A 21,566-nucleotide genomic window follows, 5' to 3' on the forward strand; every position below is an offset into this window, starting at 1 on the left:
AGGACTTTGTGTTTTTCACTGGTTTCCTTTTTCTTATAAATAACCCCAGAAAAGTACCTTGTTTTGCAAATCATCTGAGATATTTAATAAGGGACTGAAAGTAACAAGAGTAACCTTTAATTAAGATTACATTTTTGGTTGTGTATTTCACATATTATTAAAAGTCTCTAAAATATAAATATATTATAAAATATAACTTTAAATAACAAATTTTGGATTTATCATACAAAACAATAAAACAATACTTTATTCTACATTTACTTCTTAATTATCAAATTTATATTATTTACATAATATATAAATATATATTAAATAAAATATGTAAATATATATTGTTTATATTTATCTCAATGTTGAGATAAAATAGGTGCTAAGTAATTTAGAGCCACATTAGTCAGAGTAAACGTGATAGTAAACTTAAGCAATTCATCACTGGTTATAGGTGAATGAGAACCGAGTGCTGTCACCTTGACCTTTTGTCAAGAAAGCTTGCTAAGCACACAGGTAAATAAGCCCCAGGGACACAGTGACAATTAGGCTTAGGCGGGAGAATGTTTAACCTTCTCAACAGAACAAACAAATGGTAAATTGTGGACAAATGGATCTTGTTAATTAAAAATAAGTCTTATCTGTCCTTCAGAGCAAATTTCAAACATATTTACTTGGCAACATATTATTAATATTAATGAATTTTTATTTAGATGCTTGAAACTTATTTAAATGTCTTTAAGACTTTTTATCTAATTCAGAATTCACTTCCTGTCAAAGTTGGCCATATTATGTGATTTCAGTATCTTAAATAACTTGAAAACAGCATCTAATACTTGTATTTATTAAGTAAACTTGAGTGTCTATTTTATACCTAATCGTACAAAATGGTTCAAAAGAAATGAGCATAGTCTCCACCCACACAAGGCAGTTTTTTGATGAGACACAATCAGAAACCATTTTACAAAATAGAGGATTATAACCAGGTCCCTGGGAGGAGCCTAATCTTCATGCACAACTCAGGAATTTGGAGTGCAAGGCAGTGCTGTTTCTCTCTTGAGGAACAGAAATTGAAAAAAACAGTGAGGAAAACTCTGGAACCAGTTGGTGACTCTAGTCATTGAGGGCTGTTTTTTTAATAAAAGTAGAGACACAGGGTGACTCAACTTTCTCAGAAGTGCTCCTGGATGGTCAGGAACACACCCTGAGGCAGGAGAGAATGAAGTGCTTAGCCTTGCTGTCTGGTGTGGAGAGATTACATTTTAAGAATCCCATCAATTTTACACAGCAATGTTTTCTGCCTCCGGCCTAAATGTTCCAGATTTTCTGAGTGTGTTTTAAGAACTACAAGATAAAAGCTACTGATTGGGCACCCAACAAGATTTGTAAGTACTGTTAGGGGAGACTCCCTGAATCCTAACAAAAATAGTGATAGCAGTGGCCATAGCAAAGGGGCCTGTTAGGGTGGGAACAACCACCGCCAAAATAGAGCCCCCAAAGATGACAGCAGAGCAGACCTGGGGACGCCACACTGACTCTTGAAAAGACATGACCCAGGCTCAATGTAGGCATTAGGCACTGTGGACACAGTACATAGGGCACTAGATGCTTTTAAGGGCCCATAAAAATGTTTTAATCTCTCTTAAAATCAGAGCCCCCAAAATGACTGTTATAATAATGGATGTGTAATAATAAATCCAGCCTGGATTACGTTTGTCTTTATAACAACACAGTCATAAGATGCGACTTTTGACTTTTTTTTTTTTTTTTTAATGGGGGAAGGGACCCATGAAGGCAAAAGTGCTAGGGCCGCATGGTAGTCAATATCCCTCTGCACCAATCACTCAGGCCAAGGAGCGTGAATGTGCATGTGGGGGGCTCAGAATCCTGGTGAATTTTGTGGGTGGAGGTTTAGAGTTAACAACCATAGAGATTGTTATCCATGACTTTCTTGAACCCACTCCCTGCACAGCCCCACCACCTGCAGAGTCTGGAAGGGCACAACAGGAAGTGACTGTTAAGCACATCACACGCACCAGCGGCACAACCATTATATAGGAGAAATGAAAGACTTTCTAGAGTTCCTAGAATAGGTGATGGCTTGGAGCAGAGTGTACCTCTCATCTGGAAAAACAATGCTGTGGAAGAAAAACAGGATAGTAAGGAAGAACTATATGGAAGCCCTTACTGAACCAATAGTGAATACATTATGATTTGTGAATTCTATATATGAATCTCTAGTTAAGAATCTCTGTCCATGCATCCTAGTTGTTTACATCTGGATCTGTGCTTTCTTCTATATGATTAGAAACAAGGATTGGCCAGTAGACCCAGATTTAGTTCTATTTGTATGGCTTTTAAAATTTAAAATTATTCTGTTGGAGGAGGGGATGGGGATGAGTTAACTGTAACTGATAGAACCAGCCTGGTCTAAACCCTCCTCTAGTTTGAAGAAAGCTACAGGAACACACAAAATGGGAAAGGACACAATATGGTAGGCAGGGATCACCAGCATTCAGAGGATACCAGGAAGCATTGTTCTGACATTTTCCCATGTTGGAAAATGACACTTACCATGACATTTACCTTCCCAAGTAAAAAAAGGTTATCCTGTCTCTGCACGTGAGAGACAAGACAACCATCAGAAATTAGCTTTTTTGTGGGTAGCTTCTTACAGGTGCGTTTAAGTCCAGGGTCCAGATGTTATGAGATTTATAATTTTTCAGCATATGCAAAACTGAATATCATTTCATTTAAAACAACGTTGTTAAACTAATATCAGTGGCAAGTATTTGCTTGCCTACATGTATATATGAAGAAATATATTTAATACACTCAAACTTGTAAAGTTGATGGTAGTTTGCCTATTCTTAAAACATTCATCCTAAAAAACTGTTTAATCTCCAATATTGTAAATATGAAACTTTGGGAAAATGCATGAAAATGTCAGGTTTGCTATTTTTATTTGTTATTAGTGCTTTTTCTTAATTTTTGGCAACAGCATGTATTAATTTTTGTAACAAAAGAAAGTCTATTTTTTAAATTCATATATTAGATAATTTGGGGTTAACAGTGATGTTTAGTATTATAGTCTTTTACTTTTCCCCTAACTTACTTTTTCTCCATTTCTACTTTTGAATATCTCTGTTGAAGGCACTCTGGATTATTGTTGATAGATTAAGAATAATAAAAATGATTTTTAAATTACAATCTGCATAGTAGCAGTAATAGAATTTGCAACTACAAAATTGCTTATGAATGGGACATGTAACTTTGGAATTGTATACTTGAAGTATTTTGTGCACCCAAAACCTCAGGACAATCCTAGTAAAGATGGCATTTAATAGCATCAAGTTAACATTTAATAAGAATTAAAGTGATGCTAAAGCTTATAAACCTGATAAGATCTACGGAATAAAAAGAAGTGTATATACATGAAATCTGTAGGTTAGTTTTCCATAATGATAACAGAAAAAAAACATTTCATTCAGAATATACTCACGAGTGAAGTTATGGATGGCTGATTCTTACTGACCGTTGCACACTGAAGAAAACGTTTTTCAAAAATATTTCCTTAGACCCACACTCTGTGATTATACTGAGAAGTGGCTCCTTCTCGAAACTTAAGTGGTATAAACAACCTGCATTTATAGCAATCAGTGAGGGGGATGTGGGAGAGAAGGAAGCACACAGTCTGGGAGGTGGCTGTGCTTCAGTCCTGGTTTAGCCACATACTGGCTTTGAGGCTTCAGCCAAATCACACCATCACACACACACACACCTCACTATCAGTCTGGCAAAGACAGTTCGTGCCCCACAGAGCTTTCATGCGATGGTACAAATAAAAATAGGTAAAACACCTAGCAGAGTACCCAGCACATAGCAGTTTCTCCAAATAATTTAGTTCTCCTCCCTGTGAGACCGGCCTGGAGCCAATACCTCCACATCCAAAGATGTCTGGTAGCTTTCACAGCCTGGTGTCCAGCCTGAGAAGATCCTGTGACTTCAGTACTTTGTACTCTGTTGTTTATGTACTATGTTAACACAGACAAGTGAGCCAAAATTAGATTTTCTTAATAAATGTCAATGTCACTTGCTGTACTATCTGCATTTCATTCATGTATGCCTGATCTTATAATAGAAGTTAACAAAAAGATTGTTCTCAAGAATTATTATTTGTTAGAAAAGTGATTATTTTATATATATCACTGGTGAGGAAACAAAGTGATAAAAGAAAAAAAAGAATATTGAAAAATTTTCTACAGAAAATCACCAAGAAAAATAGAAATCTCTACATATGGTGATGTTTTCCAAACAGTCAATACCAGCTCAAGAAATTAAAAAAGGAAGTGAGGAAAAGTGATTTTGAAGTATTATTCGAAAAGAAATAGGCTGAAATAAATTGCCGGAAGGCAATGTGCTAATCAACTTGTAACATTGCACTATTCTTTTCTGTTGTTGCTAAGAATTACACAGAAGCATACAGGCTTAATGTACTCTAAATCCACTTGTATGCTTAAGCATATATTTCATTTTTGCTCTCTCTGTATTGTTTCAGATAATAGATTAACATTGAGTCTTTGGTGTGGTTATATTTAGAAAATTGAGCTTGAAGTCTAGATAATTATGCATACATATTTCTTACAATGTTTTAAGCCACTGACTTCAAAAACGAAAAGACTTGTATGGGTGTATCACTGTCAGCCCTGCACAGCTGCTGATAAGCAGAGTAGTATCGTTCCCTGAATTGCCAAATCCATTATCAGCCAAGTTCTGAATTCTAGAAGTGTTACCCCCACAAGATAAATGGACATGTCAGAGATAACACAGCTTGATTTGAAGATACCAGGTGGAGGTGGCAATATGGTCTGGGGGAAATCTTGCTTTGCTATATGAGCATATTCATTTGATTTGCCAGTGGTTGTATACGCTCTGTCTGGAACCATGGAGATGTCATTGTGGCGGACCTTCCCGTTCTGTTCTCCGACGGTACCACACTTGTAGAACAGTGAGGCTCGTGGGGTAATAACTCAAAAGCCAAAAGGTGTAAAAAAAAAAGTTGCTAGCAGGCACTAACATGGGTGTCATGACTCTTTTCAGGTAGTAGGTGTAACCTTGAAGAAAAAGTGGCACTGTCTTCAAAAAAGTGACCTGACCCTGGCTTTGGTGGGTTTTTCTGCAAGAAATAAAAAGCACCGCATGTGTTTATTATACATCCTTTCTAGCTGACCACTGCTTTGTTCTAGAGTTCAGCATGAAAGGACTAATTTTTGTTTTGTTTTGTTTTTTGTTTTAGTGAAATGGCATGTCCGTTGCTAATTCTAGCTATAATAGTTGCATATGTGAAAAATATCTGTATGTAGTTTATGATTGGTAGCATTTCAAATAAATGGTATATTGAAATATTGACCTGAAATTTTTTGAGATGCTTATCAATTGACATCTTTTTCTTAGCCCAAGAGCAGATTCTGAATTATTACTATTATTTTAAAAGTATACCTTGTTATTTTAAATATATTAGGAATTTAAATATAAGCATGCCACTTTGTTTATTGCTATATTATTAGAACTTCTTGGAGCATGGAAAGAATTCTTCACAAATGATTTTGCTCTTTTAAAAAAATAAGCTGCAAATATATTTGTTAAACTATATTTAGTCTACAAATGAGTGTAGCTTTTAAAGCGACATCACTTTATAGTATGTAATGTTTCATCCAAATAATGTTTATAGTTTGAAAAAATGTTAAATAGTTTAATAGTGCCATAATAAATATTTTCCCAGAATTCAGAATTGTATGCATCTTTGTTTTAGGAAGTTCACATTGCTTCATAAAGAAAAAACCTGGGATCATTATGCACCCCAATTTGTTATGCAGTAAATCATTGTTTTTCTTTATTTTTCCAGAAGTCAGTTATTCTAAGGATTGTGGCCATATAAACTTTCCAGAACACATATGGAAATTACTACTGTTATATGTGCTAATAAAATCTCTAGTAGTTGATATTCCATCATGGAGATAACACATTATCTTTCAGTAATGTTAGTTCTTAAGTCAAAACACACCAAAGAAACTTTCCGCCTTGTAAAGAGATTCACACATGTTAAAATCTATAGAGAAAGTTTTTCTTTGTTTTCATAAGTAAAAGCTGCCACTCATTACATTTTAGAGAAGCAATGCCTGAGAAAATAGACAGTTTTGCTTCCTAGAGTAAACCTACCTTCTAAATACTTAAAAAGCCCTCTTGCAAGCCCAAGATAATAATGCACTTCCATCCTTTTTTGCTGCATGGAAACTATCAAGACTTATCAACCTCTGGAGTTATTATTGACCCTAGCTCTTAATTACCTTTCAGATAACAAACCCCCATATGTTCATTTTTGTATCTTTGCCTATGATATCTCTATATGCTACATTTGCATTTTAAGTAGATTTACAGCACAGATATTCATATGTGCTCTTAGTATAAAATTATTTTCTCTAGGGAAGCTTTGCCCAGAGACCTGAGAAAATGGACGTTTTGTTTTTAAAATGGTTAGAGATTATTTAATTTTTACATAGTATAAGATGTTTCTAATTGGGTTGGGAAGGTGATATTTTGTTTTGTTTTTTCCATTATGCCATATCTACTCACAAAAACTTAATAGTCTGGTAAACTAAAAAGACAGAAAGCCAATATACCCCTTTACAGTCCCAAATTCTGCTTGTGGGAAACAAAAAATGTGGGGATACACACACACACACACACACACACACACACACATATTTCAGTGCCTCAGTTATCAACCATCCTTTATTTACACCTAGATTTATGGGATTCTCCAATTAAAAGACATTTCTAAACTTCTATTAAAATTCTTCAGTCTCAAAAACATTGAGAATTGCAGACTTTTTTCACCAAGGTCATATTATCTCCACAAAATACACAAGCTGGGTGAATTTCTGTGATGTTAAGCCACTGAAGAATTTTTAGAAGTTTTATGATACTTTTACTCTTTTTATGCCCAATCCAATAAAAAATGACAGATTCCAGGGACCACCCAGCAAAACCCCTCTGTGGGAGTCAGACACTGATCCTAATCCCGATCTCAGATGCAGACTCTGTCATTCAAAACATTTAAGAATGTTATAGGAACAATTTGTAAATTAACATAATAGACAATCCATAGTGTTTTTAAATCAATACTATAAAAATTATGTTCATGTCATGCAAATTGCTTTAAAAAATATTATACATATAAAATACTATGTTAAAATTAAATATGTCAGCTGTAAAGGTGAAAAAGTAGGTAACTAAAAGTTCACAAATAATCTTTTTTCAGATTTTGTGTGTTTTCTCCTCAGCCAAAAGCCTCAAGATTCACTTGCAGCAGCCTACCTCTTCATTTATGTTGGATTGCTCTTTAAACATTAGAATATCTTGTAATAATAAGTTAAAGATTTCTCCTGACACAAGTCATTGTTGATTTCACTGTTATAGGGAAAAGGCTCTAGGGCGGCAGATAAGGCTGTTGCCATGGTGATGAAGGAGATACCGAGGGAGGAGTCTGCTGAAGAAAAGCCCCTCCTTACTATGACATCACAGGTGGGCAGACCCATAGGGTTCCTGTAGGAAGCTGACATATGTTAATCTATCAGACATTGTGATTTCTAACTAGCAAAAAGAAAAAAAAAAAAAAACATTAACTTGAACCAATTTTTAAAAAGCACAGTTTCAATGAAATAATTATACAATATAAAATGAAAACCAAAATTGCTAAAAAAGGAAAATTCCATCATTTAGTCATTTGTGGATATTAATGTTCATTACTCAACTTTAGTTTTAAAAAAATGTATGTGCAAGTAAACCATGTTGCTTCTTTATAAAGGAATCTTGTTAACAACTTTGGGAAAGAAATAACAATTAAGCTAATGGTACATTTGAACAACAACCAAAAAAAAAAAAAAATCAAATTCCTGTGAATAAATACAAGTTCTATTGTATACATATGTCAGTTTACCAGTAGAATATCTAAATTTTCTTAAATGTTAAATATATTTATGTTGTGACTATGCATACTACATATATGTCTATACATATTTATGTGGATACCTAATTTACAGGAATGAGCCAGAAGTCCCTGAGTCCCCATGCAGAAAATGGCATTTGTGACCTTTCTTATACTTAGTGACCTTGAAAACAAAAATATCATCTCTATTATACACACATGAGAGCCATTTTCAGCATTTATTATTACAAGTATAGAAAAAAGTTTGCATTTGTATGCAAAGACACGCTGAGACTGTGAATCCTGTATGTCCTCAGGGACTTTTGAAACACCCTGTAAAATCCACATAAATATGTATAGTATACTCATCACCACTCTGTGGAACTATCAGTTTTAAATTTTTAAATGAAAAATATTTTTACTTGCATTTATCTTATAATTTAGATTAGATTGTTATCTTAAACATTTCTTTTTTTCTGTAATGCAATAGTAAATGCAGTGATTCAGTTCCAATTATATGAACATGTCTAGAATTAGAAACATGTCCATTTACAGTCCTCATGAAAGGCATTTATATCAAAAGCTAAATTATGGCAACTTATTTTTAGAATATCATCAGATCACATCCCCAGCTGCTGCCAACATGTGTGGTTTTATTTTATTCTAAACACTGTGTTGTAAGTAATGGAAATCATAACAACATACAACAATCAAAATTGAATAATCAAAAAAATTATTAAAGATTCCTAGGACTTTGGGTTAAATTTTATATTGTGAGATTTTTACCCATAAAGAAGAGATGCTTCTTCCCAGTCACACATAGTGGTAGTTACAAAGAAATATGCTTTATATTTACCAACGTCTCCATTCTTTACTTAATTTACATAGTAAAACATGTACAGTTTTACATTGATCTCCTACCCTTTGTAGGATCCATGTCCAAAATACGCAGCTCAGAGTTCCTCAGGTAAATGCTAAGGGAGGTGAGAACTAGTTGGGAGTTCTTGGCTAACGACAGAGCCATATTCATCAGTAGAAAACCTATCCAGATTTGCCATTGGCATAGTTGTACTACAATATCATTTCAGATTATCACAAGTTAGGACAGGCCCCAGGACCTAAGATTCTTTCCCCCAAACCATGCAATGCTATGTGCTTTCCAGTAATCCCTTTCAAAGGTCCAAAATTACCATTATAACCTACACTTGAATTTAAAATTTAACACAAAATACATTTTTTATTTTTTTAATTGAGAAAAGGAATTGTGATTACCATTTTTTCATATTCAGAACATTTGTGTGTAGCAAGTTCCTTCTTTAATCCCTGTCTAATGTTTCATTAACTGTTTTTGAGGTTCTAGTTACAATTTTACTGCATGAAGATTATGTAATGCTTTCTTTGGTGCATCATATTCTTGTTGCATACTGGCTAGTTTATGAATCAGCAAACAGTTCTGATTCATAAAACGTAATGCATCTGTTGTGATGATAATTTTATGGAATTAATTTAGTGACAGCTATGATACAATTATTTCTCAGTCAAATACAGCTTTATTAGTTGACATACTTTTTCCACTATACACAAGTGGCTTCTTCCCTGCTATGCACCAGTGGCGTGCACAAGCCAAAAAGCAGCAGAATGATCTGAAAAAGTGAGTACTTCTCATAGCAACCATAGCATCCAATCCGTGTACCATACCACATTCTTACTTGTTATCCTGTGTGAATGTATTAGTGTCTTGAAATATGTCTGTCCAAGCATCTCCTGTATAGCCCCTTCTGACATAGCGCTACATACTACTGACTACATTGACTCATCTTCATCACTGGTATGTCAATGCCAGCTGCCCATTCATAGATTCCAGATGTGTCTGAAACTAATTGCTGCTCTCTCGATAATGTCCTTAGAATAACCATAATTGATAAAGTACAAAATAAGTTCTTGAAACACTGAGTCCTAACTTGTTTACTAACTGTTCAGTCAACAGGTTGTAAGTGTAGAATAGCTTTTATTGCAGCATTTTTTGTATTTTGTGATTATTACAATCACTTTTAGAGAGATTTAACCAAACATAATCCAGTGAAGTCATTTATAGTACACTGAACAAATTGAACTAAAACGGGAGAGTTGGCCAGATGACCCGAATTCAGAAATTGCTAGGCCCTCTGAGAATTCCTCTTTTTGTTTACTTTCATTATTAATTCTGTATTAGCAAACAATATGTTAAGCACTTCATAGAAGCTCAGATTCATGCTGTCCTAGACTAACACTTGAAGTCAAGCAGTATGTAAACAAGTGTGCATTGATGAAAGGTTTGAAGGAAAAACAGTACGTCCTCAAGTCTTTGAGGGAAAGAGTTTCTCTAGACCTGTGCTGTTCAATACAGTAGCCACTAGCCATGTGTGGCTATTGAGTGTTTTGTGACTACCCATAATTGAGATGTGCTAAAAGTGTAAAATATGCACCAGATTTTGAAGATTTTATTCAAAGAAAAGTAATATAAACTGTCGCATTAATAATGTTTATGTTGATTACATGTTGAAATGATAATTTTTTGGATTCATTGGGCTAAATAAAATATATTATTAAATTTATTTCCTGTTTATTTTCAATGTTTTAAAAGCGGCTACCAGAAAATTTTTAATTAGCAAGTTTTCATTGTATTTCTATTGCACAGCACTCCTCTAGACTGTAATAGTATAAATTAATCCAATTTGAGGAAGAAGGAACAACTATGTGCCAAAAGATTGCTTATATCATAGAAAAAATTATTATTCTTTATGAAAATGAAATTGTTAGCAAATATTTTTTCTCATAAGGAACCATCAGAAATTTCCATTTTAACCACATCCCATAGCACTTTTTTAAGCAAGATATCTAGAGAGTATAATATCTGAAAAGTGTGTGTTTCAGATCTCTTCTTGCTAAGGGAATTTTTTCTTCTTTTTTTTTTTTTTTTTTTTTTTTTTTTTTTGGCAAACTCAACCCTTGTTTTTCTATCTGTCCCCACTCCTGATACCTAGATACTGATATTATTTTTGTGTCTTATAAACATAAAAAGAACAATGTCCTTGATTGGAAAAAATGTTCTCAAGGCTGCTAAATATAGCATTGTTTGGGTTTCTATTACCAACTTGAAATAATTGCTTTATGTTCTCCTGCCTGCCTCAATGTTAGGACTACCCAAGCTGTAAACAGTAATATCTATTCATTTCCCCATGAACAGATTCACATTTTTTAAGTCTAACTATCCTGTCAGGAAAATATAGTCAGTTGGTTGACATTTAGATCAAGTCAAAGAGTTGCAAGTTATTACACGGTTATCCTTTACTGCGGTGGGGGGAGAAGGCAGAGCAGAACTATTAGTACGATTACTAGCTCACAAGAAATTACTTTGGTCGGGTGTCAGAGTTACCATGACAAAACTCTCAAAGTCTAAATATTTAAAGGATGCATCCTAATGATTTAATTAGTTGTCTTGGGGTTTCAGTGGATTGAGTCAATTAACTTAGTTTTGACATGGTCACTATTTTGATGGGCACCACACAAATTTCTAAACTTGCATAGGACTAATAAAGCCATAAACAAGTAGTTCAATTATGAAATTATGAAAGAAAACCTATTTTAAAATGACACATACTTTGCATCAACAATGTCACAAATAATAAATGAATTTTCAAAATGCACAGATATACTTATTAAAATCATATTTATATTTTATATAAAACAAAACAATCTTAAATTTTTCAATTTTATTTAGATGAGGTAAGATACATGGTATATTATTACAAACTTTTTAAATTAACAGTTCAAATATGAGATACTTGTAAACTGTTTTTTAACTTACTAACTTTAACGTTTGAACTTTTAAAATTATTAAGTACTAAAGTGTTTAAAAATAAAAACAATATTTTACTTTAAACTAAAACAACAGTTTGAGATCAACAATCTGAAGTGTAAAAAATATGGAATAATGGATTATTATCCTTTACAGACATTGTAAAATGTATTTTGGTCTTGTGTTCATTCTTGGTGACATAAGTTATTACAAACTTTTATTTAACTCTGTACTTTTTCATGAAATACCTAAGCAATGTATTGTTCAAAGGTAAATAAACATATTTAAGTCACAAAACAAACAATATAAACATACACTGGAGTTTAAGTAACAGGCAGTATTTAAAAGCAAAATACTTTCATCTTGGTTAAATATTCCCCTGTAGCTTAGATTACATAATAATTTAATTGTTAACACTGAAATTAGAGAAATCAAGTTGTACTAAGGCAAATGCATTTTTAGATAAAGTTTTCCAAGAGGCAATAATTTATTAAAGCTGATATTATTGTCTGCATTCCGTGCAATACTAAACACTGGATGTAAAATAAGAACCAATTTGATCCTGTGGTGGTTAATAGTTGCCACATCAACTGACCAGTCTAAGTCATAAGTTAATTGAAGGCATTTGACAGAATATTTCATTCACAACCTATGATTACAAGGAAAGTATAAATGTTCAATAGTCTTTGTGAATTCTGGGTGGCAAGGAAACCCCTACATGTAAGTGCACAGCTTTCTTACTTCTGCTCTTTCCTTTTGTTTCTATGTCCATTGACCATGTAAGGTTCTCCCTCAAAATCTTCAAATTTGAATCTCTGAATTAAAATCCCTGAGTGAGGGGCACCTGGGTGGCTCAGTCGGTTTAAGTGCCCGACTCTTGATTTCGACTCAGATCGTGATCTCACAATTGTGAGATCAAGTCCTGCTTCCAGCTCCATGGGTGGAGCCTGCTTAAGATTCTCCCTCTCCCTCTACCCCTCCCCTGCTTTCTCTCTCTCACTCTCTCAAAAAATAAATAAAATAATAATATAAAATATAAAATAAAATAAATAAATAAATTCCTGAGTGAGGTAGTAATGTTTTCTTGAAGTATCACTGGCCTCCCATTTGCACTGGGCCATGTCCTTCTTCCAAGAATGGCATGGGGCAGGCCTATGCCCTTATTTTTCTCATTAGGCATTCAAGCTTTGCATTCTTGACTGTTTGGTAAAAGCCTTGCATTTAGAAATGAACCTTTAGATAACTTTAAGTTTCCAAACATTTAAATGACGTGACCCTGGGAGAAAATGGACTTAGATTCATGGTTTAAAGCTTGCCAGGAACTTGGTAAACATTTCTGAGGACCACTGGCCTGTCTGTGAGTTGATCAAACCCAGTATGAAATTGGGGATGCCCATGTAATCATTCTTTTGTACAATTCACCATTCAGTTAGACTGTAAATCAGTCAATGTTTATTAAACTGCTGCTATGAGATACAAAAGTTACTTGGATAAGGTCTCTAGCTTCAAAGAGGTCATAGTCTAGTAGGGGAAAAAACAGGTGAAACTAAAGTTATAAGACTGGGTAAAACATGGCAAGAAGGAGATGCTCTAAGAAGACACTCACTGCCTAGTGCTGAAGGTTCCCAGACAATGTGCCAGTAATGGGATCCTGAAAGAGAAGTAAGAATCTCTGACCATTAGAAAGGCTTTGAAGTGTTTTAAATATTGAGAAGAGGAACAAAGGAGAATAAGAAATGAAAATTTTAAACGTAAACAAAGTAAGAAGACAAAGGCCCTAAAAACTAATGTAGTGGGTCATTTTGACTCAGATCTGATCATCTGATTAATCCAAATTGAAATTACTCTAACTCAATTATTTTAAAAAATGGAAACCTTTTGACTCACCTTTTATTTTTTAACATCAATATATTCTGTACTCAAATGATGAAATGAGGTAAGTTCATAAAGTGTTTTCCAACTGAAGGAAGTAACTCTAAGAGAAAGTCAATAAGTCATATCCTACCAACGAATAAGGAGAGAATAGATTGGTCTACAATTTGGAAGCAAAGTTTAGAGGAACTCTTTGGGAGATTCAGTTCATTTTGCAAGTTTCCTTTAGGACCTAAAAGATTTATTCTCAGGTCACCATAGGAAAACCATAAATTTGTTTGAAAATGAGGAGGGGGCATATGAGAAGCTATTCTTATTTATACAAATACAAATAAAATAGGCCTTAGTATGGCTAAAATAATGATTCCCAAATTCATCCAACTGAAGACACAGTTTAAAATTGGACAGTTTGAGGTAGATATTTTTACATCCTCAGTTTCTGCAAAGTCACTGTCCCATTTGGTAGGCATTTATTGATCCCCTTGTACATGAAAACATTCTATTAGAAGTAGTGAAGGATATAAGTATGAGTAAGACATAGCCTCTGACCTCAGAACTTATAAGAAAAGATTTCATGATATTTCTTGTTTCATCTTCCCTATCTCCATCAAAACCAAAAAACTGTCAATTCCTAAATTACCTTCCCATGATATCTGAAATCTGGCCCTTTATCCTCTTCACCCCAGAGACCTGCCACCATCCCCCACTCCACCCCCAGAATTTCCCAACAGTTAAACTGTGCCCCATTTTGAAAAACACAGACTCAGAAAGTAGTTTGTTATTTCCTCTTTGATTTGTATCTACGCAAGAAAGCCACAGGAACAGCTCAGTTATGGAAATTAGGCAGATGTAACAACTCCATCAGTCTGGGTTTGATGTGTGCTCAGAAACAAGACAGTAGATGTGGAAGAAACACAGACCTTATGAGGCAGAGGAGAAGCCATACCTCAGTCCTGGACGCCATAGGGTCTCTCTGAACAGCCTCCTCTTTGGTATTTCTTTCTTCCTATGTTGAGAAAAGTCTGAGAATGCTAGAAGTACTTTCTCCAGAAAATAAGTCTGAAGTTTCATGAAGAGAGAGGCTCCAAAAAAATATTATCTTTGATAGATAGACTTGCCTAAAAGGATAAGCCCTCTCAACTGCCTTTTCCTTTGTTTTTCCATTTAGACATTTTTATGTGGACAAAAGCCTTTCTAGAAATATTTTTATCAAATTAAGACTATAATTTTTAATGTTTATATCTAAAAGTACCTACAGAAATCTAACACCCTGGTCTTCTAAAACCATAGTTAATCCAGGCCCATTTCACACATTTACTCACAGAGCTGTGATATAAGAATTATTGTTAGTCACTGTTTACAAAGGAATTTATATCCAAAATGAAGAAAAAAAAATAAAGAAAATAAGACTTCGTCTTTGTTTTATGTGTCTCTGAAAATGCAGACTTGCAAATCAGTATTTAAAAATCTAGAGGTTTTTAGGCACATCTTTTTCTTAAGTAGAAAACTGGATGGTTATGTCCATTTTAAGATAGGCCAATATAAAAACTCCTGAAAAACGAAAACAGTTAATTTAGGAATTAACCACTTTAATGTCATGATTATATTTCTTCCCTTAACCATGGAAGCAGAACTTAAGGAAGTCTGGATTCTAAGAGGTGCAGAATAACTGAAAGTTAATAATTGGCTGCCACTGCTAATTAGAGACCAACTAAAAATCAAACTGAAGGATTTCTAAAATTAGAGAGCAAGCCAATGGGAAAACACAATTGAATTGACAGAAATCTATTTTACATATAGATTTTCAGAAACATATCCACTGGATACCTATATAGTTAATATAACAATATTTTCTACTCTCCCAAAATAATGTTTGTTATGCTCTACAAAAGCATCCCAAGGAAATGTAAGAAGGATATGTGCCCATAGATGTCTTGAGTTTTTTTTAGAGAGAGAGAAAAGAACTTTTATCCACACACATACAGATCTCTGTGTGCTTATCACATAATACTGATGGCCCATCCTAAACAGAATGTGTCACCTCAAAGTCTGGGGCCAGTATATCAGGTCTCAGTAGTGTTTTGTCCAAGTGAAGAGTGGGATTGGTCCTTAGGAACTGTGATTCATTAGGTGTCATTTTCCACATATTGAAATTAGAATTTTAAAACAGTACTAGGAGAAAAAAAAGGCTTGAGCTTTAAAAACTGAAATTGGCTGCATCCAACATATGTTGACAGTGCTAAAAGGCTCATTCCCCATCCCTTGATATCGTTTTTCTTTCTTGCCCTTACCCCTTTATTTATTTATTTATTTATTTATTTATTTATAAGCTTGCTATTCTCATTTTGTTGCAAGGCTGCATTTTAATTCATCTGATTCTGCAGTGTAACAAAGCCCTTTGATACCTGTGTTCATCTGTTCTCAGCTGGTGAATGAACAGCAAGAAAGCAGACCCCTCTTGAGTCCCTCCATCGATGACTTTCTTTGTGAAACCAAATCGGAGGCAATAGCAAGGCCAGTAACGTCCAACACAGCCGGTAATTCTTTCACTTTTAACTGATCCTCAAGTAGAGCTAATTTTCACTATAATGAAATGCATATTTTGTTTCTATAATGCATTTTAAGTAGAATAATGTTTGCAACCAATGAAAGCTAAGAATATATACTATTCAACATAAAATGGTAAATCACTCTGTAATATAAAAGAAACTGCAATGTATATTACCCAACCAATTTTGCTGAATATTAGCAAATGAATCTTTTCTGTGCAGATTTACATCTTTGCATCTCAAGTCACATTACAAAGAATCTTTTAAACAAAAGCATCTATTTCAGAGTAAGGTTTTAAAGTTGTGGCTGGAAATATTTTGTATGTCAAAAGTCCAAAAATGTAGGCAGCCCCTTCAAGTGGATTGAAATGACAAAATTAAAAGTCCTAGAGACTTGAAATGTTGAAGAGCCGATTTCATTTTTCTGTCATGTAAATGTGTTACTTGTTTCCTCTTACAATGATTTCTTTGCATATTCTTCTGGAATTAAAACATACCCAAACAGTGAACTATCATCTGTGTAGGCACATACATATAGGCACTAATAAGTATTCATCCAATGAGTGGATGCAGGATCCCACTGGTATGAATCACATCTCCTCTAGTACCCTCTGCATTTGCCAATTTTCACTGATGCTAAAACTAAGTCACTTAGTTAGGGCCCACCCCGAGGGAGCTACATAAGATGTGACGCAAAAGCTACTTTTCACCTTCTGTATCAGAGACAGCCTTTCTGCATTGATTTTATTCAGTCACCACTCACGTTCAAAGGCATCTTGTTCAAATAAGGATGAAAAAATGATGTTCAGAATCAAAGAACAAAGGCTATGTTAGATTGCAGGAAAGAATTTAATGGAGAAAGGAGAGAACAGTTACGTGCTGCCTTGTTAAATGCATCCATTTCCCCATCATGTCCTCAGCTTGCTGTTTCCTGGTATATTTTCATTATACTTTTAGGTAAGTGAAGAAAATCACGAGTGAAGGAAATTGTGGGGTTTTTAAATGCTAAAAATTACAACGGCAAAAGTTAACACAAGATAGAAGCTTTATGCAGGAGTATAGTCTACAGTGTCTGGAGTCACAGTTCACAATGTCAAAACCCAGCTGTGCCACTTAGCAGCTCTTGTCCTTGGGAAAGTTGCTTAACTAAGTCTGTTTCCTCATCTATAATGGTAACATCTCATAGGTTACTTGGGAAGATTAAATGAAGCAATCTACGTAAGAGCTTAATACCATGTAAGCTCTAACAGATGTTACCATTACTGTTAGGTATCAGGTTAGGAAAACAGTATACCCGATGCTTCTCTGTTCAAATGCATTAACTTTCTTTATATCACACCAAAGCAATCATTTTCTAAATTCAACTATCACTTTGAGTAACCAAGCAAATAAAATTATACTTGGTACATTTAAGCGGGAAATTAATAAGTTCAGATTTTACCTGATCAAATTTATCCTTCTTATCTATGAAACTAGAGCTCATTCCTCCAAAACTGGAGAGGAGCTTTGTGTCTCTCATTTCAGGAAAATCCATGAGAATTGGATGCACTGAGAAGTTCCCATTGTTCTAAAAAAAAAATCTGCAAAGGATAGTGTTCTCAGATCTTGATTCCAGTACCTTATGCACTTTCCAACTCCCACTAATGCTAAAATTAAGTCACTTAGGAAGGGCCCACCAGAGACAGCAGCATAATACTTGATTCAAAAGGCACTTTCACTTTGATTTTTCCAACTATGAAAGAGATATATGAAATATTGGAGAAAAAATTCAAAAGAAGTTGTAACTTCTTACGATTGCAATACTACAATATTGCCTTCTATATACATTTTCTAGACTTTCATGACAAGATACCACAAATTGAGTGGATTGAACAACAGAAATTTATTGTTTTGTAATTCTGGCAACTAGAAGACCAAAATTAAGGTATCAGCAGGGCCACCCTCTCTCTAAATGTGCTCAGGAAGAAACTGTCCTGGGAAGGACAGAAAGGAAAAAACTTTCCTTTGCTGGTAGTTCATTGGCTTGTGGCAGCATAACTGTAATCTTCACATGACATTCTTCCTGTGTGCATGTCTTCCTGTGTTTGTGTCTGTCTCTGTATCCAAATTTCCCTTTCTCATAAGAACACCAGCCATATTGAATTCAGCACCTCTTCTACTACAATATGACACATCTTAACTAATTATATTTCCAACAACCCTATTTCCAAATAAAGTCACATTCCAAGGCACTAGGGGTTAAGACTTCAACATATGAGTTTTTTTTACGGGGACACAGTTCCATCCATGGCACCCTCCAAAATAGGGGTTCAAGAATAATGGTATTTTGAGATTGTGAGGTTTTCTTCTCTTGTCCTCATCACTCAGTGCATCTGGGTCACACAGATTTTTATCCTGAGGGAATACTCTTATTTGATAGTGTGTTTTTTTAATCTTAAAAGTATATCTCAAGGAGGAAACTCCGTATTTTTTTAATGCCTAAGAAATACACTTTTTTCTTAAATGTTATAGAACCTACTATTGATATCTCAATATGGAACATTATTATACATCTCTAAACAGGAAAAATTTTAGCATACAAACACTTTAGAAAGAATTCCAATTTGGTCCAATAATTTTATAGCTAAGGTTTCTGGGGAAAATATATAGTTACTATTTTCTGTCTAAATTTTTAATAAAAAATAATTTGAAATAGAATATTGTTATTTTATAGAATACTATGAAAGTACATTGACAAATCAGGACAGTCTTTGAACATTGTCTGTTACACCCCAGGTATTATGTATATCTTTATGCTTAAAGAATGGATATTAAACAATCTTGGAGTAAAATATGGAAGAAAACCTGCTTCTAGTTTGTACCAAGTCAGTCAAGAAGACTAAGAGAGTCACTTATACTTGGCATTTTCTTCCAGTAAAAAATAAAGTGTGCCACCACCTTGACATTTACTTAAATATTTAAAGAACATAGTTCTTATATAAATTAGCATAAAATAAACAATATAGGAAATATTTATCTCTTCCAAATGTCACTCAAATGATAGGATTTTTTCCTCTACTGATCTTAAAAGAACATGTCAGTCAGTCTTCTGTCTCATAAAAGTTCTAAGTTATAATCTTTTTCTAAAGTATTGAATTATCTTTTTTACTTTCTGGTTGTTTCTACTTGTTCTGCTTGTTTAGGATTAACTTTTTGTCATCCAATAATGATAATATCAAGCTGATCAAATAAAGATGTTTTTAATTTTGTTGTCATTAATACCCCAAATTATCTTTAATTCATCTGTAATCTAGATGGTATCTAATTCCTTGACCCTCTCAAACTGTATCCCTACATGGTAGGTAAGGTAAGATCATGACTAATATCCTTGATTTTAAAATGACAAATGAATACATATTGTCACAGATGCAAATATCAGATGTTCAGAAAGTAACTAGACAATGGATATTTTAAGATCATGATTACATTATAGAACAACTATTTACTCTAAAATTTGCAAAAATAATTTGTTGGTCTATAATCTCCCAAAAAACCTAACATATGTCAAAGTGCAAGAAAGATTCTTTTCTAAAGACCAAGAAAAACAGGGGGTCCTTGGTTTGCATTTATCAATGTGCATAATCTAAAAAAAATTTATCCCCAAACTTGAGCCATTAGTTGGATACTATAGAAGAAACATTTTTCATGATTTAAAAAAAAATAATTTCAACTCCTTATATGGGATCTGTGTACCTGTATAAGTGACCCATATGTACAAGGGAAGAGCCACCCTTAAAGTTCATACTCATGTCACAGCCACCCAATTAAATATTTTAATTGCAAAGTTAGTGTAATATTTACAAAATACATTTCTCTGAAGCCCAAGTAGCTGTGAACCCAATGGCATGCCTCTTGAGAGAACTTAGAAATGTAGAAAGTAGCTCTAATTACATATTCAGATAAAATAAGCAAAAATTTGTTGAATTATTTAAGTCCATTTTATCTATTTGACATCACTGGCAAAATTATTCCTAAGGGACTTTGCTTTGTAGCCACTATACTAAAGAATACCATGTTTCTAGAATAACTGCGTAGCTTACAAAACAGAACAGAGATCTCATCAGCTCCTTGTGGCACATTCTGTGGCTGCACCAATCAGGGTTGTTTCATGATCTGCTCTCTCTAACCACTCCATGTAGATTTATTCCTTAAGAGAAATACACTAGAAATCTGAGCCTCATTATACTGTAGTGGTGTAAATAGCATTGTGCTTACCATCAAAGTATCAAATCAGAGCTTCATAATAGGTGCTATTTCATTCTAACTGTTTTAAGCAGCCTCACCTCCCACAGCCCAAGTAATCTAGCATTCATAAACATCTTCAGTGCCCTGTAGGAGCCTTGCAGTTCAATACGTTGTGATCTTCAATTAGGTATCCTTGAGATAAATGGAAACAAGTACTTACATAGCATCTTACATCTTACATCTTCAGGAAATTCTATCCAATGAAACTAGATGATTTAAAAAAGAAGAAGTAGGGGTGCCTGGGTGGCTCAGTCAGTTAAGCATCCAACTTCGGCTCAGGTCACGATCTCACAGTTAGTGGGTTCGAGCCTCACATTGGGCTCTGTGCTGACAGCTCGGAGCCTGGACCTTGCTTCTGATTCTGTGTCTCCCTCTCTCTTTGCCCCTCCCCTGCTCATGCTGTCTGTCTCTGTCTCTCAAAAATAAATAAGTGTAAAAAAAAATTTTTTTAAAAAAGAAGCAGTTTTTGAGATTACCAACTATTTAAATTCTGCCTCAGACTACCCAAACTGCCAGATTGGGAATAACCAAAAAAATAATCAAAGCCACACCAATGGAATCAGCATATTTCTTCCAGGTTCAGATAAAGTGTAGTGAGGCGTGGTAACAAACACATGCTTGGGAGTGACAGGGCCTGTGTTTGCATCCTGGCATGGACACTGATCTACAAGCTGTATTAGTTTCCTATTGCTGCTGTAACAAATTACCACAAATTCAGTTGCTTAAAAACAACACCAGTTTACTGTCCTATAATTCTGTCAGTCAGCAGTCCTAAAATCAAGGTGTCGGCAGAGCCACATTCCTTCTGGAGGCTCTAAAGGAGAATTTGTCTCCCTGCCTTTTCCAGCTTCTGGAAGTACCTGGAATCCCTTGGCTTGTGGCCACTTCCTCCATCTCCAAAGCCAGCAACGTAGCATTTTTAAGTCTATTAGTTTCTCTCTCTCTCTCTTTCTCTTTCTCTCTCTCTCTCTCTCACACACACATAAACATATACATACATTTTCACATCCACTGTAAGAGGTGGTTATCTTCATTTAGACACACAGAT

The 21,566-nt window shown here is 34.4% G+C and overlaps 1 protein-coding gene across 10 annotated transcripts in view; it reads left to right on the forward strand.

The window, feature by feature from the left end:
* Positions 1-21,566, forward strand: part of PEX5L (peroxisomal biogenesis factor 5 like) — a 229,421-nt gene that overhangs the window by 121,476 nt on the left and 86,379 nt on the right. For 4 of the 10 annotated variants that reach the window (XM_045502880.1, XM_045502882.1, XM_045502879.1 and 1 more), the window contains 2 exons: positions 7,468-7,572; positions 16,111-16,222. In XM_045502880.1, the coding sequence (XP_045358836.1) occupies positions 7,468-7,572; positions 16,111-16,222 (217 nt within the window). Of the gene's footprint in view, positions 1-5,088; positions 5,155-7,467; positions 7,573-9,560; positions 9,627-16,110; positions 16,223-21,566 lie in introns of those variants that run through there. The other 6 variants (XM_045502883.1, XM_045502886.1, XM_045502881.1 and 3 more) reach the window with 4 other exon arrangements.

The sequence above is a fragment of the Leopardus geoffroyi genome, chromosome C2 (genome assembly GCF_018350155.1).
Source record: "Leopardus geoffroyi isolate Oge1 chromosome C2, O.geoffroyi_Oge1_pat1.0, whole genome shotgun sequence".
NCBI classification, from domain to species: domain Eukaryota; kingdom Metazoa; phylum Chordata; class Mammalia; order Carnivora; family Felidae; genus Leopardus; species Leopardus geoffroyi.